This window comes from Malania oleifera, chromosome 7 (genome assembly GCF_029873635.1).
Source record: "Malania oleifera isolate guangnan ecotype guangnan chromosome 7, ASM2987363v1, whole genome shotgun sequence".
NCBI classification, from domain to species: Eukaryota; Viridiplantae; Streptophyta; class Magnoliopsida; order Santalales; family Ximeniaceae; genus Malania; species Malania oleifera.
In genome coordinates this window covers 8,733,451-8,753,812 of record NC_080423.1, presented here as the reverse complement: position 1 = coordinate 8,753,812, position 20,362 = coordinate 8,733,451, and the positions used below count along the sequence as shown (strand labels likewise).

The 20,362-nt window shown below is 34.4% G+C and overlaps 2 protein-coding genes across 3 annotated transcripts; both read left to right on the top strand.

The window, feature by feature from the left end:
* The first annotated feature begins 2,364 nt into the window (after nucleotides 1-2,364).
* Nucleotides 2,365-11,503, top strand: LOC131159610 (tubulin-folding cofactor C). Of its 2 annotated transcripts, XR_009137839.1 has the most exons (2): nucleotides 2,365-3,611; nucleotides 10,879-11,503. XR_009137839.1 is itself a non-coding variant. In XM_058114646.1 (1 exon), the coding sequence occupies exon 1, from the start codon at nucleotides 2,494-2,496 to the stop codon at nucleotides 3,541-3,543; it is 1,050 nt and encodes a 349-aa protein (XP_057970629.1). In that variant the 3' UTR covers nucleotides 3,544-3,741. The 2 variants fall into 2 exon arrangements, 1 of the variants encoding a protein (XP_057970629.1); XM_058114646.1 differs by lacking the exon at nucleotides 10,879-11,503 and having other exon boundaries at nucleotides 2,494-3,741.
* On the top strand, nucleotides 10,890-13,497 carry LOC131159611 (CASP-like protein 2A1). Its single transcript, XM_058114647.1, has 2 exons — nucleotides 10,890-11,091; nucleotides 12,765-13,497. The coding sequence occupies exons 1-2, from the start codon at nucleotides 10,919-10,921 to the stop codon at nucleotides 13,117-13,119; spliced, it is 528 nt and encodes a 175-aa protein (XP_057970630.1). The 5' UTR covers nucleotides 10,890-10,918; the 3' UTR covers nucleotides 13,120-13,497.
* The last annotated feature ends 6,865 nt before the right edge of the window (nucleotides 13,498-20,362 follow it).

Here is a 20,362-nt window from a genome sequence, read left to right as displayed (position 1 = left end):
CACGGTCAGCCGCATCTCTCTCTCTCTCTCTCTCTCTCTTTTCTCTTTTTAGTGTTTTAAATACTTGTTTAAGCCTTTGATATTATTAATGTTAGTTTTGTCTCAATTAAAGATTGTTGAATTTTAGAAATTTGTTGGGATATTTACATAATTCAAGTTCAGTTTTTTTTGGTTAATCTTGCTTATTTGAGTTGTGTTAAAATTTTGGAGGTTTAAATCTTTGCTTGGTTATTATTAAAGTTTAAGTTTTTTTTTAATATTATCTTTGGAATGAATTTTGGTTTAAGTTATGTTTCATTGGTAAGCTCGGTTTGCTCTTTTTAAAATCTCAAGTTCGTTTTTGTGTGAGTGGATTATTGGATTTAGTTGGTCTTTAAGTCATTGCTGGGTTACTCCTTATTTAAGTTAGTGTTTGATTGAGGTTTTTAGGGGTGAATGTTTTGGTTAAGTGGTAAAGTTTCTGTCTTTGATCTTTTGTTCGAAATTTCAAACACAAGGTCTCTTTTCCGGTTTGAACATTTAGCGTAGGATTTAATTACTTCTTGTTATTTTATGCGTGTTTAATTTTTAGTTAAAGTTTAAATTTCATTGCAAGAATCTAAAAAAATCTAGGAACTCGAATTTGAACTGTGTTCAGTAACTTTTCTTTTCTTAATTTCTTTTGGAATTACATGAAGTTTTGAATTAAACTGCATTCCCTGAGGAGACGATCTAACATTCGGGCTAATTATTACATGACTGAACTCCTATATTTGGAATAATTTTCAAACTGCTCATTTTTAGAGTGAGTCAACTTACATGAAACCTATTTTATAATACACATAAGAAGCTAACTAGGTCTTCATATACTTAACCTTGATCTTCATCCAAGCTTATCTTCAATAACCATTTGTGATTTACTTGTGTTCTTCATGACTTTCCATTATTCATCTTTCATTGTGCTTTTGTATTGAAATACCTGTAAACAACTTGATAGCACAATTAAATACCTTGGTTTGTCATTATCAAAACGAGATTAAGTCTTATTAGACCAATAATCTTTTGGGATCTCCAATGATGGTGCAATCACTTGATGTTAAGAAGGATCCATTTCGACCTCATGATGAGGGGGATGAATTGCTTGGTTCTAAAGTACCATATTTAAGTGCTATTGACTCTCTAATATATCTGACCAATTGTACAAGACCCGACATTGCATTTGCTATAAATCTACTAGTAAGATATAACTCTGCTCCTCTTCGACAACATTAGAATAAAATTAAGCACATTCTAGGCTATTTGAGAGACACATCTGATTTGTGTCTATTCTACTCATTTGATTCCAAATTTCAACTAGTAGGATATGCAGATGCTGGATATTTATCTAATTTTAACAATGCTAAATCTCAAATTGGATATATATTTCTTTACGGAAAAACTGCTATATCTTAAAAATCAATAAATCAGACGATTATAACAACATGCTCCAATCATTTTAAAATACTAGCTATCCATGAAACTAGTAGAGAACACGTATGACTCAAATCAATGATTTTTCATATCTAAGAAAATTGTGGTCTTTAGTCAATCAAGGATATTCCAACAGTTTTATATGAACACAACGTTGCATGTATAACTCAACTAAGAGGATGATACATAAAGGGTGACAGAATAAAACATATATTTCCAAAATTCTTCTATACACATGAACTCCAAAAATATGGTGATATAGATTTTCAGCAGATCTGATCAAGTGATAATCTAACATATTTGTTCACCAAAGTTTTGCCTTTTACAACATTCAATAAATTGGTTCATCTTATCGGAATGAGACATCTTAAAGTTCTTAACAGAAGGAGTTAATATATGAGTGACATCCAAGAGGGAGTGTTAAGAAAACCATAAGAGTTAAATGGCCGTCACTCCTTCATTTTTCTACACCAATAAATGTTTTACTATCCTTTTTACCTTATAAAAGGGTATTCTCTCCTTTTTATTGCATACTTGTATGCACATTTACATGCTTGAAGTAAGTAGGTATATAAAAAGAAGAGGAGAGAGAAAGAAAAGAGCGATATCTTATACAAGAATGATGATATTTTGCATAAGATCAGTTTCAAATCATCCTATAATTTCTTCCGAGATAGTGAAATTTTTGATCCTATCCGCCTGTGGAGATAGTGAAATTTTTGATCTCATCCGCCCGTGGAGTAGGCAGAGCCGAACTATGTAAATTTCTGTCTCATTTTTATTTATTTTCCTATATATTTTATAATAAAAAAAGAAGATTTTTCAATCTATTAATTTGTCCCATATTAAATTTTTTTTTTTTATTAATTTATAACCGTGTGAAAAAGGAATTAAAATTGATGTCATGAACTACAGGACTCCGGTACCTCTTCCTCCTCTTCCACCGCCACCGAGGCCATTGTCTCCGCCATCGCTAGTCTCCGTCGCCTCTGCCATCGCTGACCTCCGCCTAACAATTCCTCGTTCTTCTGTTGCAGCGCTACCATGGAAGAAGATAATTCGTCGAATCCGGCTCAGATCTCTGCCAAAACCACGGGACAGAGAAAGCATGCTGCAATGCTGGAACGCCTCTCGGTCCGATCCACCTCGAGAAAACCTGAATCCGACTCTTCCTCATCCTTTGAATCCACAACCTCCTTCCTTACCCGCTTCTCCAATTCCAAGGACTCCATCGAGTCTGAACTCGCTCGCTGCCGACTCGTCACGGACCCAGACTCGAAATCCCATCTCAAATCGGACCTCGACAAGGTTTCAGCCTCCATAGCCGAGCTTGAGAGGCTTGTTGCCGAGAACTCCTACTTCTTGCCGTCTTACGAGGTTCGATCGTCACTCAAAACCATCTCCGAGCTTAAACAAACCCTAGAAGATCTGAACTCCGAACTGCTCCCTAAAAAGAAATTCGCATTTCGCAATAAGAACGCAAAGAAAGAGCAGGTTACTTTGCCGAAGGACGCCGAAGCTGTGAAGTCGGATTTCAAGAAAGTGGGCGTCACGGTCCGGGAGTCCCCGGGGATTAGGAATCGGGAAAATGCGGTTCTAGTTAGGAATTTTAAGTGTTCGGGCTCAGATGTTGGAGAGTTTACACTTTCGGATCTTAATGGTTGTGAGGTGCGGTTAATTGGTAGCTTGAGGGCATTGTTCATCCATCGGTTGAGGAATTGCAGGGTTTATGTTGGACCTGTGTTTGGCTCCATTTTGATTGAGGAAGTTGAAGGGTGTGTGTTTGTATTGGCGTCGCATCAGATTAGGGTTCACCATGCAAAGGGAACTGATTTTTTTCTAAGGGTGCGAAGTCGGCCGATAATTGAGGATAGTAGTGGTGTGAGGTTTGCACCCTATTGCTTATCTTATGAAGGGATTGAACAAGATCTTCAAGATTCAAGTCTTGAGGAGGAGACTGGCAACTGGGCAAATGTAGATGATTTTAAATGGTTGCGAGCTGTTCACTCTCCAAATTGGTCCATTTTGCCTGAGAATGAAAGGATTGATGCTGTCAATATTTCGAATTTGGAGACAGGGATGGAAGATTGTTAGTTGGTTCATTTTCAAGTTTGATGGGCACCATGTATTGGAAGGGCAAGTTGAACAATCCACATTTTCTGGTAACAATTTTGTTGTGTTTATATATTTTCATGGCATTGATTATATAGTACTCTTTTAATGCAAAATTTGTTTCATTTGTGTTTTTTCTGTTGAATGAAAAGCCATTCTGTTTGACTGTTCTGTGAGAAATTGTGTCTTTTATTTTATGCATCCATGGTTTGTCATAAATGATATGTTTTTCGATGAGTGAGATTACAATGTGTTCCTCGTTACTACTAACTAGTATCTAGCTGATTTCTTAGACCTCTTATGAGAGTAAGGGAGGGCATGGCTCTGGGAGTAAATAAGAATTTAAATTTGGTTCATGGAGTACCTATTCTTAGGAATAGAATACCTATTCCTAGGAATAACATAGCTATTCCATAGGAATGGAATAGTTTGTTGAGCTTGTGAGCTTTGAACATTACCAAGGATTTTGGATTTGTATATCTTGTCTCTTTCTTGCCCAAATTATGTGTTAGATTGATCAGGTACAATTGCACGTAATATTTTGGATTGGGACGAACATAGTCTTAAGTAAAATGCAGTATATTAGAATACTAATATTCTTGGCCGATTTTGCAGCTAAGGTCATATTGTTTTATAGCTTTTAGGCTTGACCATGCATTGAAGTGTTCAAACAGTTTTGCCAAATGGTTGGACCATTTTCAATGTTTACTCGAGCAAAACATGTGCTGGAATGCTGGAACATGCATGCCCGTCAAAAGCAATATCCGTCAGTTGAGACTGACAGTATCATTACTTTTGGATGAACTCCATGGCGTGTATCATATGAGTCATCGAAAAATATTATGTTAGGATTAGCTGCTAGACTTGTGAAGTTTGTGGTCTGAGCAGTGTCAAATCAAGTCAGAGAATAAAGTCACTGCCATACATACATTTACACACATGCACACACTCAGCCATTCGCATACATCTATTAAAAGAAGAGTTAACAAGGTAATGGGGGTTTTATAGGGTGTGGATGGTGTGTTAATGACTAATAAGAATTTTTTCATTGGGGAAATACGTAATAGTTCGTTGCTTTGAAGCCTAGAATTTATTTATTTATTGAGTTTTTGGGATGCCGTAGAATGCACCCAATGTTCTTTAGTAAGCTTACTAGGTGTTCTTTTTCTCCTATTCTTCCCTTTCTTTTTGAAGCGGAAACTTTCTAACAAGACAGATTTTCATGCTCTTTCTTGAAATTAATCAGAGAGAACAAGTTTATCAAGGTTCTTAATTTTCACGTCAGAAAATTTGACTACTTGTTTTGTTGTTATCCAATTGTAGAAGTCTCTTCTTCATCTGATCAAATTTTTTTTCCTTAAATGACTTGGCCAATATTTCTATAAAGGGGATGCATTTTATTCATAATTGAAATTGAATTTAAAATTAAGACTTAGAAAACTTTGGATTAGACCCATGATTGAATCAGAAGGCAAATATAGTTTGGTAGAAGGGTAAAAAAAAAAAAAAAAAGAAAGAGGCTGGGGTTGTATCATATTTGCAAATTTAAAAACTGGATTCAGACAGCTAAATGCCCTCAGATAACAAAAAATTATATTCTCATGCCCCTCTGCATGGTCTCTGTTTCTCTATTAGGCTTAAATTTTTTTTCTTCTTTTCACTTTCTTTTATTGAAAGTTGATCACATCAAGTGACTTCTGTTTGATGGGTCATGGGTCCAACCTGGACAATCCTGGTGGAGTTTCTAATCATTATTGCTCAAAGCATTAAAAAAATCATCTGAACTGATATACATCAAGCGGATGTCTGCAATCTAGTCCTTTTTTTATTTTTTATTTTTTTTCTTCTTCTTGTTCCCCCCCACCCTAATCATTCCAAATATTTTAACCAAAAAACTGTTGGGAGTTATATTAATGAATAAATCATTGCTAGGTAAGTGACAGAACTAGTGGCAGAAAAATTCTTCAATCTCTGCTTCAGTTGCTTCATATTAATAAACAATGCAAGGAAGGTTTAAAGGTTTTGCCCAAGCAAATTAAAGCAGTATCATGCTCTCGTGTAGCTTTTGTTTTGATGGAATAAAGCATTACTGTGGTTCCATCCAAGGAGTTGTTTTGCGAACACAACTAATTCTCCCGCAATTTCAGTATTCTTTTTCTGGGTTATAGTGCTCTCTCCCTGGCTTAGCCTATTTGCAATTCTGTCATGCATGTTTCATCTAATTTTTCTATCAGTAAATATAATCTTATTAGAGGGCATCAAGGGGATGCCACCCAAGCACAACAAACATAAAAATCACCTACCCTGCAGGGTGTCACAAAAGTCAAGAATTACGAGAGGATCAATCTAAAGCAGTCCTCTGTGCCAGCTCGCAGCAGTAGCAGTCCACTGGTCTTTACTAATGAGTAAGGGTGTAGTGGTTCCTTTGAAGGCTCTCCTATTTCTTTCCTGCCAAACACACCAAAAGATGGCAAGAGGGATGAGGGGCAAAACTTGCATCTTGGTTTAGGTATCTTTCCAAGCCCATCCAAGGAGTTGTTTTGCGAACACAACTAATTCTCCCGCAATTTCAGTATTCTTTTTCTGGGTTATAGTGCTCTCTCCCCGGCTTAGCCTATTTGCAATTCTATCATGCATGTTTCATCTAATTTTACTATCAGTAAATATAATCTTATTAGAGGGCATCAAGGGGATGCCACCCAAGCACAACAAACATAAAAATCACCTACCCTGCAGGGTGTCACAAAAATCAAGAATTACGAGAGGGTCAATCTAAAGCAGTCCCCTGTGCCAGCTTGTAGCAGTAGCAGTCCACTGGTCTTTACTAATGAGTAAGGGTGTAGTGGCTCCTTTGAAGGCTCTCCTATTTCTTTCCTGCCAAACACACCAAAAGATGGCAAGAGGGATGAGGGGCAAAACTTGCATCTTGGTTCAGATATCTTTCCAAGCCCATAACTCTCCAACAGAGCTGGCAATGGCCCACTGCTGCCTGATCAAGGAAAAGGCCATGCTCCAAAAGTTCCTGGTTCAGGGGGCATGTTTCGTCTAATTTTCGTTCCTCTCTGCGATGTTTAATTATTAATGTTGCTGTCTTTTTGTCTGATGGTTAAGATTTTTTTGGCCCATTCGAGGCCTATCGGGCCTGGGCTACACAATGGGAGCTAGCCCATCTTCTGTTCCATTCTCCCCCACCATTCCCTCCTAGCATGAAGGCTTCTTAAGTTCTAGCCATTGGGATGTCTTTAAGGGATAATGGTTGAGATTTTTGTACTTCTGTTTGCACAGAACTCAATGAAGAAAAAATGATTTATATTGCCACCACTAATGGCTTGTTTGGTTGAGAGGAATTGAGGCTAGAAAAGAGTTGTAGTTCTGGTTCCAATTCCTTTTCATTGTTTGGTTAATTATCATACGATGGGAGTCATGATTCCTTGGAATGGCATTTCCTTTTGTTAAAGGAATGAGCAGTCCATCAGTTGTATACTCGAATGGGCATCCCATTCCTCATCATTTTCTCTCGAAAGATAAAAATTTCCTGGAAAAACTTTATTCCATGCGTATGTCCCTTGTAGTTTCCATAACTCCATTCTCTCTCTCTGCTGAAACTCCATAGCTGTGCAGCAGTTCTCAAAGCCTGAGTTTATCATCTCCACAACTACCTTCGGCAACCAATCCCTTGGCAGATTCATTCTAGCTGCCTACTCACTCTTGAGCTCCACTGGCTTATCTCTGGACAAGTTATTTCCTTAATTTTTTCTGCTTGATTTCGACTTGAATCTAAGTGTTTGATTTCATTTTCACTTCATCCATGGATTATTTCATTTTTTCAATTACGTATGTTATTTCATTTTATAAACATGTAGACGACAGATTCATTGTTTCAGAGGAACTTGCCTTCTCTAGGGCATTTGATTATTGCATTTAGATTGCTACAGAGGCATTTGCTCTCTTATTGTAGGAAAGTTTGGGTAGAAAGACATATGCTTCTTGCTTATTACGATAGAGATATTTAGAACTTAGTCCAAACTAAAAATCAACCAGATGGTTATATTTTGGATAATTTAAAGTTTTGATGGTTTCTTGATTGCACAATTTATGCAATTCCAAAGTTGAAAAAAAAATATAAAAATTCCCCCCGGCCAATTTATATCCTGCCATAATTCTGAAATATGTTCATTGATCGATTTACTGTACATTTCATTTTTTTTTTAAATTCATTTTTGAAATCAATTTAACAAGAGTGGAGTTTAATTACAATTTCTGCAAATTTTTTAAGACTTTAAAGAGGAAGCAATGAATATCTTCTCTGGTTTGTTGAAGTATGTAATATTTATGAAATTCTTAGTCTAGTTTGCTGCTGCTGGGTTGTGGATTTACATGGGTTTTCTATGGCCAGGTTTGAAATGACCAAATGCGTGCCTAGATTAGCCATTTTTTCTTGGTGCTGGTAGCTTCATTCTTCCTCATAGGTGCGGTGTGTGGCCACCTTTTTACCTTTGTGAAAGCTCTGTGCTGTTGGTAAAATGTGGGCGATCTCCCAAACGCAGGTGAATAATGAATTTAATGGACCTAAATTCACCATATACATGTGGGCAATGCCCCAAATCATGCAAGGATAAAGTGTATTGAACTTTTTTTTTCTTTAGATTATAAGGAAAAGCATTTTTCACAGGTTAGTGTTCTAGCAGTACCCGTGGTTTGAATTTTTCCTAAATGCAAGACAACAGGACAGGAGTTCCCCTAGAATATTCTTGAGGGGGAAATTCTTGCTGTATCATGCATGACTTTGTGATCAAACTGCAGCACTTAAAAGGAATAGCTTTTCTTGTGTTAGTGGACATCTGCTTGTTTAATTTTCTTACATTTGTTATGCCATGAAATTTGTCATTGTTTATTTATTTATTTTTTTTTAAAAGATGTTGCCTAGCAAAATGAAGCTCCTTGCTATGACAAAACATCAACCTTACTTTATTGTGTGTTCATCTATGAAAGAAGTGGGTTGGTCCTTCTGATAGTTCAGATGGGTTATCTCCAAAAATACGTGTTGAAATGAGCTTTTTACCATGTTTCCTCCTCCAACCCCAATTGCAGAGTGATATTCAGATATTTCATATTCCTTGTTTTGGCTTTTGGAAGATATTTGCTAATCTCATAAAAAGGATGCTAGCTATGCTTAATGGGCAACATACATAGATGTTAAATACAGAACAATATATTCATGTGTTCAATTTGTATTTTTCCAGTCATAGAGCAATATGTGCATGTTAAATTCCTGAATTTTGATGCCTCCCAACAATTTTTTTTTAGATTTTCTATGCCAGAATTCTGATTGGGGTCCAGGAAAATGATGGGTCTGTTAGAATTTTACTTTAATCTTGAAAAAAGAGAAACTGGGTTTGCTTGCCTGTTCAAGATATACAATTCCTCCTGAAATTTCTTCCATGCTGACAAAACCCATCTCATTTGGTTTTCTCACGAAGTTCATATGATGATTGCTGGCTATTAATTAGCATAATCCTATATTTTACCATATTATGAATTCAAAATGGGGAGCAGTCTTCTATTAATAAATGGCATAAAAAATGGGGTATTATAACAAGGGCATTTTGTAAAATATGAGGATATTATTATTATTAAAGGCAGCAGAATGTGGTCAAATGCAAGGTTATTTTGGTAATATAAGGATATTATTATTAAAATTTTTATTTTGTACTTATGGGTATTATGGTAAATTTAATAGATATAGTATTTCATAATGTACACGTGTTTTGATGATCCATACATTTTATGTTTATAATAGTAAGGATGTTAGGATAATTGTAAGGATATTATTGTCAAAATATTATATTTTTGTGCATAAAGGTACTACGATCCATGCACATTTTGATGTTTATAACAGTAAGGACATTACGGTAAAGATAACAATATTACTATTAAAATATTATATTTTTGTACATAAGAATATTATGATAAATTTTATATAATTATAATTCTATTCTTCGTAGGATTTATTATTTTGAAGTATATATAGACATAAAATTCTTCTTCATTGCTCGAGAGAATTTTTTTTTTTTTATGTTTTGGGTTAGTGGAAATATACACAGCAAGTACTGCTATAAGTTACTGTTATAACTTTAATGTTGGTGGTTGTGTTATTCTTGAAAATATAATGTATTGATTATTTTGTTGTTGTTACTTTTATTGTGCCCATATGTGATATGTATGACTTACATATGATAATATCTTCAATTATTTGAATTAAAACATTTAAACATGGTCTCAATTCATATAATTTTTTATACCGAACTTTCATATTTTATAAGACAAAGACACTAACTTTCCCTGAGATTTGACAAAAGGATAGGAACTTTTCCTGAAATTTCAAAAATTTCAATGGCTTTTACTGAGGTTTGTCAAAAAGACACAAATCTTCTCTTAAAAAATTAAAAATAGGGGAGAGTTGTGCTTTTTTGGTAAACTTGTTCAAGTTGTAGTCATAATTTATTTTGAATTTACGTCATTTAAAAAGGAGAATTTTAGAATTTTATAGACCAAGGTTGATTTTTGTAAAATTCAGATTACTATGGATGTCAATTGCTATGGAGTATTAAGTCGGACTCATAATTTTTTTTGGATTAAACAATTCATCTCTCGTCACATACTCCTTTTCATTCCTCTTAGTGTCTCAAGCATCAGCCCTAGACCCATAATAATTTGTAATTGCTATTGAGTGATGGGCTTAGGCATGATAGGCACGTTAGAGTGATTATCCTTTCATAGAACATCAAGGAAAGGAAGTCTTTATCCTCATCCTATGGTTATTGTGATTTGCATCGGAGTCGCGGCTTGTTGAGAGAAAACGATGGTTGTCTCCCTAGCTAGGTGCCTCCACCCCCATACACACGCACATACACCCAAGGCTTCAACTTGTATCGATATCCTCACCCTAGGGTTCTCACAATTTCCAATTGAGTCACAACTTGGCAGATAGAAAATGAAAGTTTGCTCTCTGCACACCATCAAGACCCCAACTCGTAAAAATACTAATTAATGAATTCGAGGATACAAGGCACATGTATTTCATTGTATATTTTTGGTGGGAATTATGGCTATGGATTGATTGGAATGTGTGAAGTTGGATGGTGATGACACATTGCAACTGTGGCTTATCCAAGCACTTGGGAAAGCGTGGGATGCCAATCTCCCATATCATCTCACCAAGCTTCGCTGTTCATTAATGCTCCATCACCTACCTTACCTAAATCCATCAATCTCAGCAAGTACTTTATGAGTTAAGTTATTTTGCCCACTGTGCAGTGTAGAGAGAGAGAGAGAGAGAGAGAGAGAGAGAGAGGCCATGGAGAAAGGGGACAAGGGAGGTGCAGCAGCTGCAGGCAGATGCTTTCCAATGGAGATGGTGATGCGTTTGGTGCCAATGGCTCTGTGCATAGCTGCGCTTGTTGTCATGCTCAAAACTTCAGAGTCCAATGACTATGGTTCTCTCTCCTACTCCAACCTTGGACCTTTCAGGTTTATCATCCTCCCTCTTCTTTAATTCCCCCTCTTTAATTTTTTGTTATATATTTATATGCATGTATTCTATATGTTAATACTGTGGAATTAGCAAGAGCTTTCCCCTTTTGATGCTTCTTTATTTTTCGTTTGGGCAATTTGGAGCAAAAACTGACTCCCTGCATATGAAGTTTGAAATTTGTTTGGTGACTTTTAGTTTAATAATTTGTATTCATATTAATAAAGGTCACATGTGGAACTTGAAAAGTATTAAAAGAAAGAAAAATCTGAAAGATTTTAATTTTTTTACAATTCTGCCCTAATAATTTTTTATTTTTAATTGTATTTAGTATGAAGAGAAAATATAAAAAAAATTAATTTTCTTTTTACTTATTTTTTCTTTCCTCTAATAAAATTCTTGATTCGGATGGCTGGATAGAAAGGAAAAAGGAAATTAGAGGCCACATGAAGAGTCGCTTCCTCTCTCATCATATTAGCTCATCTTAGGCCTCGAGCTTAAGGTCTTACAAGTTTGGATTAAATAGTGGCTTTGACTAATTATTGTTAAGAAAAAATATTAAGGAATATGTATCTTGGTCTCTCGTTGGACAGAAACCATATGAATCTTATGTCGATTTGGTTCTGAAGTATAAGCTTAACTCTTGTATTTGTTCAGACACATGCACTAATTGATATTTAGTGTTGGCTAAGGACTTATTTCAATAAATAGGTCGTAAACGGGTAATCATTAAGTACCTGTTAAAAAATATAATTTATTTATTTTATATTTTTTTTCCTTTACCATTTCACAAAATTGACATTATTATTTTTTTCTTAAAACAACACTCATTTATTTTATTTATTAATAATATCTTAATGAAAAGCTTAAAATTTTAAAAATTGTACATAGTATGATTTAAAATTTTAGAAACAATACTTATGTAAATGTAACCTTTCACTTGTGTTGTATATTATTTATTTCCTTTTCAATTTTCAACAAATTTAGTTATACAACTTGCGACTATAAAATATTATTTTATCTAAAAGCTCAAAAGTAAGAATAAATTTTTAAATGATGATTTTTTAAATGTAAACGGGGTGTCCCAACCTAAACTCATCTAACCCATTTATTAAAACTTGGGTTCGGATTGACCCATTTAAAAATGACCGTAGGCTTTGATGCATTTTGCTTCTCTTAGACTATGAATTGAAAGAAAACATGCATAAGGAATTAGCTGTTTATAATTTCTTCATCATTCCCCCCTCTTTAAGGGTGTGTTTGGATGAAAGATTTTTCTTGAAAAAAGATAAGAAAAGATAAGTAAGGAGGAAATTCATTTTTATTATATTTTTCTTTTATATTAAATTTTATAAAAAATAAAAGTTTATTTTTATACGATTAAATATTAAGAAGAATTAAATATTAATGATGTATAAAATCAAAATTTTGTTCATGAATTTATTATGTTTTCATTTTCTTTCTTACTTTCCTCCATAGCCAAACATGAAAACATGAATTTTTTTAATATTTTTTAATTCTTTCTCTAATATTTTTTGAGTTTCAAATGGGACTTAAAAGACATGTTTAGATCAAGAATTTTGGTAGAAAAGGAAAAAAGAAAAAGAGGGAGGATTCATTTTCCATTACATTTTCTCTCTATACCAAGTACTACTAACCATTGCATATGCAGGTATCTGGTGGATGCAAACGGCATCTGTGCTGCGTATTCTCTTCTTTCTGCAATCTTTAGCGCCATTCATCGGCCCTTCACCATGTCCATGTCATGGGCTTTCTTCTTCTTGGACCAGTTGTCAACCTACATTGTGCTGGCGGCGGGGGCGGTGGCGACCGAGGCGGCGTACTTGGCGTACAAGGGCAACAAGTCCGCCGCATGGAGCACTGCTTGTGGATCCTTTGGTGCATTTTGCCACAAGGCCCTTGCGTCTGTGGCCATCTCCTTCCTTTCTGTGCTGTGCTATGCTGCCCTTTCCCTCTTTTCCTCCTATAGACTTTTTAGCAAGTTCCCCTCTCCCACTCAATGCTAGCTCTATCTAGCCCCTGTTGTTTTTTTTTTTTTAATGACCAGAAGTCCAACTTGAGCAAGCCCTATCTAGCCCCTGTTGTTTTTTTTGTTTTAACGACCAGAAGTCCAACTTGAGCAAGCCCTATCTAGGTTTTAATCAACGAAAGCAGTAAAGGTCTTGGCATTCTGTATCCAAGGCACACAAAGGGTATTGGTGAACCTTGTTTCCGGGCATATGAGGTCAATTTGACCTTGTGTTCTTGGGGTTCATCTCGACTCTTTATGTGCGTAGGATATAGAGTGTTGGGAAGTGTATGTAAGATTGCTCTTCAATTAATTCATTGGACCCTTCTACAATACATGCATATTACCTGATGTATATATATATTCCATTATTCTATGTTTTGGGCTTTTTGATGTGAATTTATGTGGATTTGGATAAAATATAATATAAAATTATATTGAATTTCATTCAAATTTATACAAATTTTAAATCGGTGGAGACCTAAAACCTTCCGAACACAACAAAATCTAAAAATCCATTGGCTTGTAGCATTTGTGTTTGATAATATCTTTGTAAGTGCAATGTTTAAAGGGTTTCTTTACATAAGGAAGAATGATTTTGTTTTGTTTTAATTATTTTTTCCCACTTGGTTGGAAGAATGTTTTTTATTTATATCTTTTCTTTGATTTTATAACTTCTTATTTTTAATATTTGAGAGATAGACTGTACACATTGTTTAAGGGTTTGTATGTTATATTTGATTTGTAGAATAGAATAGGAGATGAATGCAATAATATTGTAAAGAGGATTGAGCATCTTTTTAAAGTAAATTATACTGCTTGATGTTTATTCTATTTTATATGAAACAAATGAGAAATGTGTAAGGGATTTATACTGAAAGACATGTTTTATGTAATCGATTTTAGTATTTATTAATAATTTTAGTTATTCTATTTTAATAAGAATCTTTGTGAGCAATGTTTGCTTGACATTATTTATTTAATGATTATGCATGTGTGTCTTTTATTCTATATAGTAGGTGATTTAGTGTGTAGAGTATGACTTACACAGAAGATTAGATCATCAGTTCTTATAGAATATAAGTTTATTGTTTACAATCTTAAATGAAATTGGATACACCATTGGTAGGTTTATAGCACAAGGTTTTAATAGGTCTGTCTTGACTATTGGGAATGGTACAGTTTTAACTCGTTGTGCTAGTACACTTTGTGTGTATTGAATATGACCATCTTGGGGTAATTGTTTTTAAATTGATTATATAAAACAATTAATACCTTATGGTTATTACGAGTACTTATGCTCTTAATCCTGATATGATTATTGGACATGTGCATATAATGTTTATTATTTTGATTCATAGAAGAGTGAGATTTTTTGTGGGTCAAAATGCTCAGTGAGTTGGCTGATTACATTATGTGTATGGTGAACATTAATTATTGATGGATTCCATGTCTCGGTATTGGGATTGATGATACCCTTTTGAGAAAGCTTATAAGTTTTGATTGTGTCAAACTCTGTATGTGGATTTTGAATTCGGTACATCAAATAAGTTGTGGAAGGTTTCAGGGAATTAATATGTCAATTAATTAGTTTTTTAGTAATTTAATTTAATAGACGGGTATTTGTAATCTTCACGTGGGGAGATAAATAAGCATTTAATAATAAGAGCTCGAACTTTAATTTCGAATATGACAGGGAGAGCAATTATAATTTTTTAGTGGTATAAATTATAATTAACGAAATTAAGGATAAATTAAGGTCAAATTAAGAATTCTTAATTACGTGAGAAGCCCTAATCATATTTGCCCAGAGGTCCTTGCTGTAGTCTATATACATGCGTCCCATTCAGCAGTTAGGGGAGACGAAAAAACTCTCACAGAGGCAAATGTTTTCGTGAGAGAAGAAAACTCTAACAGCCGCTTACGAGTCTACTCTTTTAGGAGCAAGACGTGTTCACGGAATATAGTAGAAGATTCTTGGTTGTTTTCAAGAGCTCGTTTTCGTACTTACAGATTCAGGATCAAACTAGACAGATCTCGCAGGTATAATCGTAATCACGTAATTAAGAATTGCATGATCTAATAATTTTTTTTTTGGTTATTTGTATGCACTGCAATCGGATCTAAGGGATATTTCGCAAGTCCCTTCAATTGGTATTAGAGCCTCAGTTGATATTGTATACAGATAATAATATCATGTTCTTCGAAAATCAAATTAATGCATGCTTGGAGTAGAACGTGGATATGCACTAACATCTGTTTTGCAGTGTTATGTTCGACAATTATGGTCACATGAATGTATGTTTTGTGATTGTGATTATTTATTACAAGATTCGTAGCATGTGAACTCCGATTATGGAGGCATATGATTTTGTAATCTGATGAAGTTTCAATACACAAAGTGTTGACTCTATCAGTCCAACCCTATTTTGATAATGACAAATCATTTTGTATTTGACTTGTGCAATTGAGTTTGTGAACAGAATCATAAGTTAGAATGCATGCATGGTAAGCATGATATGGAAGCCACGAGGAATCTATAGTACATATCACTTGATTCAATCCATGAAATTAGAAGAATTAAGGGATGAAGAATCAAGCTTCAAGTTCGAGATCGTCAATGGAAATGAGTATTTAGAATTAAATGTATTTACATGTCATATGATATAATTTGAAGCTCAAATATATCTTAGAAATACCTTAAAGCTCATGCATTCATGAAAAATTTATTTACATTAGTCCAAGTTGAATAAATTTTTCGAGGCAAATTTTAGTGGCCTCGTCGATGAACCCAATGGCCTTGTCGATGAACGTATGAAGGCCACTCGGCGATGAACAGTGTTGTCTCATTGATGAAAAAAATACCGAGAGCCTAAAAAGTTCAGATAGTGCTCTCGTCGACAAACTCATGATTTCGTCGACGAACGAGTGTTGTACACTCGTCGGCGAACGTACCCATTCGTCAATGAAGATCGGGGCGCTGACTCATGATCAAGCACAGACAAAAATTCTGAATTAATTTGATCCAACGACCAGAATTTGATCAAACCCGAGAACTCTTATAAAATTAACCTAAAAACCCTAGTGCCTCACTTTTTGGCATATGATTGGGGAGCCTTGAACACTTTTTGCCTATCTCTTGAGAGCTTTGAATCCTATTGCTAAGAATCGTTGCCTGGACTCCAAAGAAATCATACTTGTCTGGGCATTTGCATCTTCAAAATCCAAGCAAACTTCTGCTAAAACTAGGTTTGATCTTGAGGTTTGAGAAATATTTCATTGAGCTTTCAATTTTTTTATTAAACAGTTGTCTTCTTCATTATTCGTTTATATAAAAAATCTTTTTGGGAGCAAGAAACTAATTTTTCCATAACTATTTATTTGAAAAATCTTTTTGGGAACAGTATCCTAAAGTTTTGAATCCTTGTGATATTCAAAAGTATATTTTTATTCAAAGAGACCTACTTTATTGGTGCAAAAAGTATTTGAGAAATACTGTTTAAATCTTTGAAATATTTAAAGTCATATGTTTACTCAAAGATTAAATCTTACGAGTTATTTGATAACAAGAACTTAAATCTGCATAATATTCAAGTCAATTTTTTTAAGGATCTTATTTGGTATTCTTGCATAAAGTGATTCGAAATCAAACTCTAAGATCTCCAAAGTATATATTTATAAAAAAACTAATTTTTGGGAGATATTGCTTGAAGGGTAGAATTGTGAAGCATATCATTCTTCTTATAAAAGTCATACTTTTACATACATACTGAGCTTCAAGTATTTATCATATGATTATGTGCTAGGTTTTTTCTTGTACTCACTAGCTTGGTTAGAAGCAATTTTGAGTTGTTGTAGAAATTGTAATCTCTATTTTGCATACATGGTTCAGGTTGTGAACTGGGATTGAGGAGGAAGTTACGCCTCTTGTAAGTAGTAGGGTGTAAGGGAAGTTTCGTCCTAGTTAAAGGAACTAATTATTTAGTGGAATCCTTGAGTGAGTTGCTCAATGCAAGGACGTAGGCTAGGGTAAGCCGAACTTCGTAAAAATCGTGTTTGCATCTCTCTTACCTTTACCTCTATTTAATTTCCGCATAATCTTATTGTGTATGTGTTGAACATTTGGTGCATGTGTGAGTAATTGGGTAACATTGCATGTTTGAAAAAGACACAAAAAATTAATTTATTGTGAAGCATTGAGGTAGTTGTAAGTAGATTGCAAGTTTGAAACTGATAGTGTTCAAAATTAGAACCTAAAAGACCTATTTTTTAAAATACCCAATTCACCCCCTCTCTTGGGATAACACCAGAATTCACATTTGGTATCAGAGCAGGTTTACATAGATTTAACTGTTAGTTTTGGAAAAAGATCACATGACACACATTGGTGTAACCCCATTCGGTGAGGGACACTTGTCCACTAGACAGCCAATTTTCTGTGATGTAAATTATACCTACTGGAAACGAAGGATGAATATATATCTTTTAAATGTAGATTGAAAAGTATGGAAAATAGTTTCTAAAGGAAACCATGTTTCTATGAAAGTAGTTGATAAAGTAAATGTACCTAAGATTGAAGATAAGTATATTGAAGATAATTGGAAATCTGTTCAAATAAATGCTACTGCAATGAACCTTCTGTATTGTGCACTAGATGTTAATGAGTTTAATAGGGTGATGACCTGTAAAACCGCTAAAGAGATCTGGGAAAAATTATAAGTAACATATGAAGGCACTAAGGAAGTAAAAGATAGTAGGATAGATATGTTTACTAGTGAATATGAGATATTTAAAATGATTGCTGATGAATCTATTCAATCCATGTATACTATATTTACACACATCACAAATTCATTAAATGTTCTTGGTAAATCTTACCCTACTTATGAGTTAATTAGGAAAATTCTTAGGGGACTACCGCCAGTCTAGGAAGCTAAAGCTACTACTATAGCCGAAGGAAGGAGTTTAAATGAGATGTCGATTGATAAATTGATCAATTCACTTATCACGTATGAGTTAGTAATAAATGAGAGGAAAAATGAGTAGAATAAAGTAAAGAGAGTTACAGCTCTTAAGGCATCGTCTATATACAACACAATCCAAAAATCAAATATACAACACAATGAGAGTTTCCTAGCGAATGAGAACAATGTATAACGACTCAAATAACTCACAAGGATTGATATAGTAAAGGAATGATTGTATGTGAGAGTGTAAGCTTTGTATGAAAACATAAGCTTTGAAAAATTTTAGAGGATTTTGTTACTATTCAAAATGTTAATCGATTACTAATCTAAGCAAATGAACCCATATATATAAGCAGGGCCAAAATTATAACCGTTGGGGATACATGGGGAATAATTAAATTTGTTTTAAAATAGTGTAAGAAAATTAATCCTGTTTAACCCCCAAATAATCGCAGTAAATTTTTGGCCAACCCGAGAGTTTTGGTCTCGATCGACCAAATAAACACATCAGAAAAAGTAACTTTTCCATTTTTGGGTGCCTGAATGAGGATTTGGTCTGTAGACCAAGGCGATTTTTCAATCTGTCCGAGGTTTGGTCACCTGGTCTCAAGTTCGGTTTACTGAACTCACATTTTCGGTCGCCCAAGGGTGATTTGAATGCTAATATTTGGGCTCCCAAGTAGTTGGAAAAAGTAAGGGTAAATGTTCGGTTGACCGAAGACGGTAAAGTCTTTTTGGTTCGGTCGCTTGAAGTCAGGTCAACACGCTGACTATTCAACGGTTCGGTCGACCAATGTGTTTTGAAAACCAAGGTTTAGTCGCTCGAAGCCTTATTATTTTAGGACCTGATAAATGTATGTTCCCCTAATTGCACATTTGAAAGTGTGGACTTATTCTGAGTGCAAGTGTAAGGTCCTAGGGTCTTTCTAAGGTCTTTAAGCTTATCAGTTCCTACATGCATGATGCACATCAATTATTACAGACCATTCCTACTTTATATTACAGACTTGAATTAAACATAATATAAATTACAATAAATGATTGTTTTAGGTCTTTATTCTTCAAGTCACCTCATGCCATCATATGATCTTACTAATATGAACCTGCACACAAACTTGACAAACATTAAATATTAGAGTATTTGTCATAATCAAAACATGGTATGACCTATAAGGTCAATAAGTCTCTTGTAAATACTTCAAACGATTTCAATATGGATGCATGAAGCTCTTAGGTTAATTACTTGGACCTAGATACCTTTTAAAATACTTGAAAAATATTTTTATAAGGTCAAAAGTTATTTCAAAAAAGGTTAAATTTATTTTTAGAATAAAAAGCACAAAAACAGGATTCTCCAAATTCCTTTCTTTTTTCTATAACTGCATTGATATGCAATTTTCTCTATTAATGGTTTCTTTTCTTAAAAAGTGTTCAACATAAAATTTGTTGGAATTTCTCTTAGATTTCCGTTGATATCAAGAATGCCCAATTTGGAGATGTATATAAAATGTTATAACCAAAATACATAATGGTGGTCAAAGTTGACAGTAGATTAGGCAACTGACCATATCCAATCAGTTGACTGAGAAGCAGACAAAACTAGGTTAGGAGACTGACCCATTAGGCCCAGGCGACTGGCCCTATACTGTTTTAAAAAATACATTGATTAAAAAGGCACATGCGACTGACCTTAGTAAATTTAATTTTAAAACAGTGTGGAAAGGTTTCCAAAAGTGTTTGTTTGGACCTTAAACTTTGTAAAAACTTGGGGAATACTCAAAAAAACTTGGGGAGTACGAAATACTACTTTTTCTATCTATAAATACATGTTAAACCCAAGAATCATACACAACAACAATGATCAAAATCAGCTATTGATCAAGTTCTTTTTCAATCAAAGCATTCTTGCTGAATATTTTCTGAAGGCAAAAGCTGAGTACTTGCTAATTTAAAAGCTCACGGTTCTTGTCCTCTACTTGAAATTTTCAAAGAACTCGGTGATATACAATCGAACTTCATCTTTCTATATTGATATTTGATTGAAGTATATTGTGATATTCAAATTGTACTAATAAGCTCTTTTGAGAGTGTCATTGTACACAACATTTTCTCTTGTTGCTTTTGACGATTTAGGGTTGATTGAATCATTGGATAACTGAGCATGGGGTATTGTTTGGAGAGGAGGGTTCCATCCTACTTGAAGGAGTATGTAAACGGTTTTCTTCGCCCAGTTAAGGGAGTGCTATAGTGAAATCCTTGGGTGGTTTGCCTAAG

Coding starts and splice junctions, on each gene's coding strand:
- LOC131159610 (XM_058114646.1), top strand. CDS start 2,494: ATGGAAGAAGATAATTCGTCGAATCCGGCTCAGATCTCTGCCAAAACC.
- LOC131159611 (XM_058114647.1), top strand. CDS start 10,919: ATGGAGAAAGGGGACAAGGGAGGTGCAGCAGCTGCAGGCAGATGCTTT. Junction 11,092..12,764: donor TCCAACCTTGGACCTTTCAG/GTTTATCATCCT, acceptor TTGCATATGCAG/GTATCTGGTGGATGCAAACG.